Here is an 8,053-nt window from a genome sequence, read left to right on the forward strand (position 1 = left end):
ACGCGCTCCGTTCCCGCCCCTACCTGGCAGAAACCCTGCCGGCAGACACGAGTACCACGGCACACGCTCCGCCCTGCCCCCAGACCCAAGTACCGCCCCCACGCCCCATCTAGGCCCCGCAACCAGACACAAGCTCCGCCCCGTCCGTGCTCCTCTCCGGCACAGACCCACACATGCACGCCCCACCCCAGACACAGGTCCCGCCCCACGCGCCCCGCCCCAGACACATATACCGCCTCGCATGCCCCACCACGCCCCACACAGGTCCCTCCCCACACAGAAGTCCCGCCCCGCACGTCCCGCCCCAGGCACAGGTCCCGCCCCGCACGCTCCGCCCCGCCCTCAGACGCAAGTCTCGCTCCATACGCTTAGTCTCCGCTTCTCCCCGGCACAAGCCTCGCCCCGCTCAGCCCCTTTCCCCGTGTCCACCCGCCCGCCGCCAGGGGCCGCTGTGGCGCCCACCCAGCCGGCCGCCCCGGCCGCCCCGTCACGCCGCCTCACTCCTTCCCAAGATGGCGGCTGCGGCCCTGCTTCGGGGCGCGGTTCCGGGACGCAGCGGCCCGGCCTGGCAATGGCGGCTGCGCGCGACCCCGAGGCGTCGCCTGGTCCACGGCTTGGGCCGTCACGGCGACGACCCCACGGACGGCGCGGCTTGGGCCTGCTTCCCGCTAGGCGAGCGCTCCTTGCTGCGCGTGCGCGGGCCCGACTCCGCGCCTTTCCTCCTGGGGCTGCTGACCAATGAACTGCCGCTTCCGGGTCCTGCGGACGGCGCGACCCCGCCTCCAGCGCGGGCGGGCTACGCCCACTTCCTCAACGTCCAGGGCCGCACGCTCTACGACGTCCTCGTCTACCGGTGAGCGCAGCAGCGGCGCCGGCGGGGGTCGTCCCACAGAGGGACCGGCTGCTCCGGGAGGGTGCAGGTCTAGGAGTGTCCCTAAGCCGGGCATCTAGGCGGGGGCTCCCGGAGGCCGGGGAAAGCCGCCCGGAGCGGGGCACCGGGGGCGTGGAGGGCATCCAGGGGCAGACACCTGCGGTGGGAGGGATGCCGGAGGGGAGGCTACCTGAGGGGCGTTGGGGGAGTACACCTGCGGGTGGGAGGGTAGTACGGGGGGGCGAGTACCCCTGAGGGTGGGAAGGGTCCCCGGGGGAGCACACCTGCGGGTGGGAGGGTAGTCCGGGGGGGCGAGTACCCCTGAGGGTGGGAAGGGTCCCCGGGGGAGCACACCTGCGGGTGGGAGGGGTCCCTTGGGGGGAGGCCACCTGAGAGTGGGGCGGCGTCCGGGGGGAGGACTCCTGAGGGTGAGAGAGGCACTTGAGGGTGGGAGAGGCTCCCGCGGGGTGGGGAGCGCACCTGAAGGCGGGAGGGCACTTGAGGGTGGGAGGGGGCACCCGGGGGAAGCACACCTGGGGCGGGAGGCCCTCCTCCCGCGGGGGAGGCCTAACTGAGGGCTGGAGGGGCATCGGTGGGAGGCTGTCAGAACTGGCACCCAGGGGCGGGCCGGCTGCTCGCACTTGGGTCTCCAGGAGCGCACCTTCAGAGTGACTACTTGGGCTTAGCCCTGCTTGGGAAAGCAGTGGTGGGAGGTTTGCAGTGCTGCCGGGGGATGGCCCCAGAGTTGGTGGCCTTTTTCCAAGGGAGGAGGTGAGGAGCCAGGTGCATTTGTCCCAGCTAGCCCTCTTGTTCAGTCCCCTGCTACCTACCTGCGTCTCTCTCAGGGGTGTGTCCCGGGGAGAGGGCCACTTCCCTGGGAGCCCAGCGCCCCTCTGCTTGGTGCTCTCTGGAATTTTTGATGTCAGTGGCCTTGTTCCTTCCGCAAGGCTCCTTGTTCTGGCTTCCTGGAGACAGCACCTTGTCTCAGGGGTGGCTCTGGTGTTTTCCATTTGAAGTGGACTTTACTTTTTGGAGCAGTTTTTGGCTCCCCTAGGTTGGAGGGGAGGGGGGGCCTTCTGTAGGCATGTAGCCATCCTTGGGTCCGCGTTGCCCCCCCAGCTGATGGACCCGCATTGACGCTCCATCAGCTGGAGACCTCCTTTCCGCGGGGGTTCACTCTCCATGGTGTGCCGTGCTGTGGGCTTGGACAAGTGTGAAAGGACGTGTGCCCATGACCCCAGTACCCTTCCCCCAGTTCCACACGCATTGTGTTGCCTCCTGTGATCTGGGGTGACGATTGGGTGGGACATGGGTCACTGCAGAGTGCATGCAGGTTCGTCCAGGCTCCGTGTGCTTGCGTGTGCATCTGCGTGTGTGCAGATGTCTGTGACTTGGTAATACGTGTGGGCCCGTGTTATCTTCTGTCGCCACGGGGTCCCCTCCTCCCCCTGTGCAGCACACCTGCCCTTCTCAGCCCCAGGAACTTGGCCAGCCGCTCCTCCCCACCTCTCTGAGGTGTGGTCATCTCAGCAGAGTCAAACAAAGGAAGTGGTGTGGAATTGGGCTCGCACACCTTGATTCCCTTTGGCTCAGTCCACCCGTATCACTGTGGACCCGTGGCTCCTGCTTATGGGGATGAGGTTAGACAAGGTGTACATTGTAGGCTGAGTCCCCAGAGGTGGGGCAGCAAGCCAGCCCCTGCAGCTCCTTCCTCTGAGGGTGACTGGTTTCTCCAGGGCAGCACTTAACACTGTCCTGTCTGGGGTCTGGGGGGGACCTGTCCAGCTGGTGAGGTCTGGGGGAGGGATCTAGGACATCAGCTGGTGGGGTCTGGGAGAGGGGTCTGGGACATCAGCTGGTGGGGTCTGGGGGATCTGGGACATCAGCTGGTGGGGTCTAGGGGAGGGGTCTGGAACATTAGCTGGTGGGGTCTCGGGGAGGGGCCAGGACATCAGCTGGTGGGGTCTGGGAGAGGGGTCTGGGACATCAGCTGGTGGGGTCTGGGGGGTCTGAGACATCAGCTGGTGGGGTCTCGGGGAGCAGCCAGGACATCAGCTAGTGGGGTCTGTACTAGTCGATGGCCTCTCTCACACACACTCCTGGATGGTCTTACCCACTCCCTGTCTTAGTTTCCACGGGGCTGTATGTCCTTGTTTCATCATTCTCTACAACCAGGATCCCAACTAGGTACTTGGGTCGAGTCATCTGCCCTAAGGTCCCCTGCGGTAGGCTCTCCTCTGGGCTCATCTGCCCATAAGCACCCCAACTATCCCACCTGGTTCCCACACTGGTCATGGGGTTCCAGGGTCCCTTTGGGGGGCATGGCTGCCCAGAGTGGGGGTTAGGGTATTCCTGGGCCCTCCAGAGTTCACCTGGGGGAAGTGGGGGTGGAGGGGGCGGCAGGGGGTGAGCACGGGGAGAGAGTGGCCTTACCACACACTCCCTTGTCCCTGATATGTGTGCTGTCCTCCCAGCTCCCTAAAGCTTCTGACCCTCTTGAAGTCTGAGTGCCAGCACCTGAGACCTGTGGCCTCTGTGGAGCTAGAGAAGGCAGGTCCTGGCTGTCAGGCTGCTGGTGGCTTTCCATCTCACTGTGAGGGCGCACAGTACCATGCCCCCCATTCCCGGGACTTGCTCACCACCCCACCCCTGGCCGACCCATGCCGTCTCACCCCTTACGTCGTCTGCCCCTTGGGCACGCACGAGCTCTGCCAGTACCCTGGGTTGGGAAGGACAGCGCAGCCGTCCCGGGCGGTCAGCGGAGGTCTGTGGCCATGTACCCGGCCCGCCTTCAGGAGCCCCTGTCTCTGCCAGCAGACCAGAATGTGATTGTAGCGAGGTGCCCACGTTCCTCCTGGAGTGCGACCGCGCGGTGCTGGGTGCCCTGCAGACGCATCTGGGGCTGTACAAGATCCGGCGGAAGGTCATTGTGGAGCCATGCCCGGAGCTATGCGTGTGGTCGGTGCTGCCCTGCACCCCAGTGGAGTCCTACGGGGCTGTGCTACTGCGGGAGCCAGCCAAGAGGACCACCATCCTTGCTCGCGACCCCCGGACCTGCTGCATGGGCTGGCGTCTTCTCACCCAGGATAAGGGCCTGGCCCTGGTGTCCGGCGGCCAGCTGGGAGACCTCCGGGACTATCACCGGCACCGGTACCAGCACGGTATGAGCGTGGGACTGGGACGCGGTGGGCGCAGGGAGCGGCGGGGCTCATGGTGTGGTGGGCTCCTGCCCTGGGAGGTCCGTGGTGAGGGCTCCTCTCCTCCAGCGCTAGCTGGTCACTCCTCCCAAGCCCCCGACCCGTGCCAGACGATAGGGTACAGAGAGTGGGCCCTGTGGGCAGCGGGGCTCAGGAGGGCCACCCCCAGCCCCCAGTTCTCAGGGAGCTGCTTCCCTCCCACTCCACAGGCGTTCCCGAAGGCATCCATGACCTGCCTCCAGGAGTGGCCCTGCCCCTGGAGTCCAACCTGGCTTTCATGAACGGTGTCAGCTTTAGCAAGGGCTGCTACATTGGCCAGGAGCTGACAGCGCGCACCCACCACATGGGTGTCATCCGCAAGCGGCTCTTCCCGGTGCGGCTGTTGGGCCCTCTCCCAGCAGGTGGCATCACCCCTGGGTCCTTGGTGCTCACTGAGTCGGGGCAGGCAGCCGGCAAGTACAGGGCCGGCCAGGGAGATGTGGGCCTGGCCCTGCTGCGGTCGGAGAAAATCAAGGGCCCTCTCCACATCAGGACCTCTGAGAGTGGCCGGGTGGCCTTAACTGCATCCGTGCCAGACTGGTGGCCCACAGCCAAGTAGCACTGGAAGTCCCCTGGCTTCTGTGGGTTCCGGAGCTGCCAGGGGTCATGGAGGGCCCCACCTTTGGTTGGCCCCCACTGCCCATGGTGGTCCCGTTAATGCACCCCCCTCTGGAGGCCCCAGAGTAGTGGGCCCCCATGGCTGTGGGCATCGGGGTAGTGCTCCTTGCCCTCTGTGCTTCCCAGAGGGTCTGATGCCCAGCTTGGGCTGTCTTCTCTGGTGGCTCTGTGGCTGGGGGTGGGGGGGAGGCACTGAGAGGGGAGGGCAGGAGCTATCCCATGGCCTGAGGCTGAGGAGAGCAGGCCTGTACCTGCTTCCAGGCTGAGCTGAGTTGCAGCTTCTGCCAGACGAGGGTGGACAAGACCCCGGCTCTGTGGGTTTGGGGGGCATTCGCCATCAGCCTGGGACAAGGATGGTCCAGAGCCTTGCCCCTGGGCTGCCTGCACCCCTCCATCAGGTGTTGGTTGAAAGGACAGGTGGGCTGTGGGATGTGCCGTGCTGTGTGCAGGCTGTGGGGTGCTCCACCTGTGCACCATGGTCTCAGCAGCATACCCCTCTTACCCTGAGCTGCTCAGGGTGCGGAAAGAAGCTTCTGTCTGCATAATTTATGTGCTGCTGTTTTGGGATGTGGCTGTGTCTGCACAAGATGAGCTAACTTTCTTCCCTTTTTAAACCACTGACTTCCATGGTCCCGTGAAATGTGAATCTCACGGTCACGGGGTGTCCCTCTTATCACCCTGGTGTGGCTATTAAAGTGTGACCCAGAAGCAGCCCATGTGCAACTCTGGCTTCATTTTGGGCGGAAGGTCATGGGACATGGTTCTGGGTGGAGCGTGGCAGATGGAAGGCAACAGCAGAGTTCTAGGAAGAGACTCAGAGGCTGGGATGGCTGGGAGGCACTGGGTCTGGGGCAGATGGCAAGGGGCAGTTTGGGGGAGGCCTGGCTGCCCTGGGCCCCTCGACTCTGCTGCCCCTTTGTATCAGCTTTGTGGTTTGCAAATATTTTTTTCATTCTGGGCTGTCTTTTCACCTTATCAGTGGTTTCGCTTCTTAGTCAGAAGTTTGTCATTCCATGGAGACCCCCTCCTGACAGGATTTGTCCTTTGTGCTTGGGTGTCATGTCCAGTTGTGGCCGGAACCACTGCCTGGGGAAATGTTCCCTGTGTTTTCTTCTGGGGACCTTACACTTGCTCCTTTGATCTCTTTTGGGTTACTCTTTGTGGACAGTGTGAGAAAACTTCCAGTCCACTCTGCACGTGTGGATATCCAGCATGGTTTCTTGAGGACACTGTCCCCAACCCACTGAGCATTCTCAAGAGAGATGGAGGCTTTCTGCCTGTCATGAGGATGCTGGGAAGGTGCTCACACTAGCTGAGTCTTTCCACGATGACAGTTGTATTTGATCATAAAGGAGAGTTAATAACAGTTACAAAGCAGGCTCACTGACCGTTCAATGGGTGACTTGGCACGCAGAGCGGGACAGAAGACAGACCACACGATGAACAAGATAACAGAGGGGACAGGATGGTTGCAAAGCAAACGTGAAGTCAGTCTGGGCACAGTGAAGACAAAGCCTCTTGTCCGGGTCAGCTCTTGGCACTTCCTGCTGCGGCTGTTCAAGCAGGGAAGGATGTGGGTTCTACTGGGGGATTGAAGGTGCAGAGCCCTTGGGGGCAGCTGCTTTCTATGTGGTCAGACATAGAGGGGTCATGAGTCTGAAGAGTCCAACGGTTCTCTGCCAAAACCCTCCCCTTTAAAAGGAGTTACTTAGTCCTGGGCCCCCGCAGCCCTCCTCTGGCTCTATTCTTTATCATTTGGGTTGGGGGCACAGATGACTCTGGTCCCAGAGAGATCTGGAAGCTGCAGTCCCCTCAACTGCTGTGTCATTACTGGATCCAGACTTCTGCTTGACATGAGAACCTCATGGAGCTCTCCACACTTCTTTGCTCTGAGCTGGTGGGTGGAATCCTGTCTCTGAGGAGAGATCTGGTACTTTCTGCTCCTCTGCTCTGGACTGCTGGGTGGGATCCTGTCTCTGGGGAGAGATTTTGTCCTTTCTGCTCTGCGCTCTGAGATGTTGGGTGGGATCCTGTCTCTGAGGAGAGATCTGGTCCTTTCTGCTTCTCTGCTCTGAGCTGGTTGGTGGGATCATGTCTCTGGGGTGAGATCAGGATTGAGTGTTTTAGCCAGCCCATGTGTGTATGTGGGTGCATTGGAAAGCACACATATGTGGAGGTGCCTGGGTGGCTCTATCAGTTAAGAGTCTGACTTTGGTTTAGGGCATGATCTTGGGGTCCTGGGATCGAGTCCCACATTGGGCTCCTCCTTAGAGGGGCCCTGCTTCCCCCTCCTCCTTGCCACTCTCCCTGCTTGTGTGCACTTACTTACCATTAAGTAAAATCATAAAATAAAATAAAAAAAACACCCATGTACGTGGGTAACTCTGGGGATATTTCTTCCACACGTACCACTGGCTGCTGGCTGGTGAACCGCGAGTCTTCAGGGCTGTTGCTCATGTGTTTTTCCCGGAAACCTGTGTTCTCCAAAACCAACAACGCACATGATACCTGGAAGGGAGTGGCATTTGGTCCAGGGTGCAAACCTCTGTAACCCCCAGCATCCCACAACACAGCTGTTCTCAGCACGAAGCAACAGAAGTGAGGCATGTGTAACATGCAGATGGGCTCTGATTGCTGGGTCTCTCAAAGGGCCTTCGGGGCCCATGGAGTACGGCGGCCCCAAGGTGAGAGCCACGGTGCTGAAACACCTGCTCTGACCAGCTTCTTATGCCTGAGCTCTAATTGGGATTTCTCGGGAAGAAACAGCTCTGGAGGCAGGTGGGAGAGTAGGTGGTGAAGGGGATGCCTGACCACAGGCCTGGCTGCACAGCTGCTGTGAGGCCACTCCTGCCCTTGCCCAGCTTGCCCTGCCTCATGGCCTTCACTGTCGTCCTCACCTTGACTCTCTCTGTGGCTTCCACCATGTTTCTCCCCTCGGCCCACCCCCTGGTTCTCCCCTTCATCCTCACCATTACTCTCACCATGGCCCTCACTGTGGCCCTCCCCCTGATGCTGCCCAGCTCCAGCCTCCTGCAGTGTGCAGGGGGCAGTGGGGGGAGCTTTTCTGTTGTCACTGGTTTCCTTTGCCCTATGAGCCAAGCTCCCTGCTCCTCAGAGTTGGAACATGAAACACCAGTTTGGGTGCCCCTGTCTCCTCCTGGCTTTGGCCTTCCTGGCATAGCAACTCGGCTGAGTTCCTCAGATTTCTGCCTGCATACCTGCCCATTCAGGTCCTTTACTTGTTACACCCAATGACCCATGCTGGGAGCTGCCTTGCCAGGGAGGTCCCCTCATGGGGTCCTGCATCAAGGCCAAGCACACTGGCTTG

General features: G+C 61.5%; 1 protein-coding gene across 2 annotated transcripts; it reads left to right on the top strand.

Moving 5' to 3' along the window:
- Positions 1 to 348: 348 nt before the first annotated feature.
- IBA57 (iron-sulfur cluster assembly factor IBA57) lies at positions 349 to 5,436 on the top strand. 2 transcript variants are annotated; one of them, XM_004780616.3, is made up of 3 exons: positions 349 to 853; positions 3,689 to 4,032; positions 4,278 to 5,436. In XM_004780616.3, exons 1-3 carry the CDS (start codon positions 513 to 515, stop codon positions 4,664 to 4,666), a joined length of 1,074 nt encoding a protein of 357 aa, XP_004780673.1. In that variant the 5' UTR covers positions 349 to 512; the 3' UTR covers positions 4,667 to 5,436. The 2 variants fall into 2 exon arrangements, with proteins under 2 accessions (XP_004780673.1, XP_044942884.1); XM_045086949.1 differs by lacking the exon at positions 349 to 853 and adding an exon at positions 927 to 3,058.
- Positions 5,437 to 8,053: the final 2,617 nt, after the last annotated feature.

Source organism: Mustela putorius, unplaced genomic scaffold (assembly GCF_011764305.1).
Source record: "Mustela putorius furo isolate JIRA1106 unplaced genomic scaffold, ASM1176430v1.1 tig00001009_pilon_pilon_pilon, whole genome shotgun sequence".
NCBI classification, from domain to species: domain Eukaryota; kingdom Metazoa; phylum Chordata; class Mammalia; order Carnivora; family Mustelidae; genus Mustela; species Mustela putorius.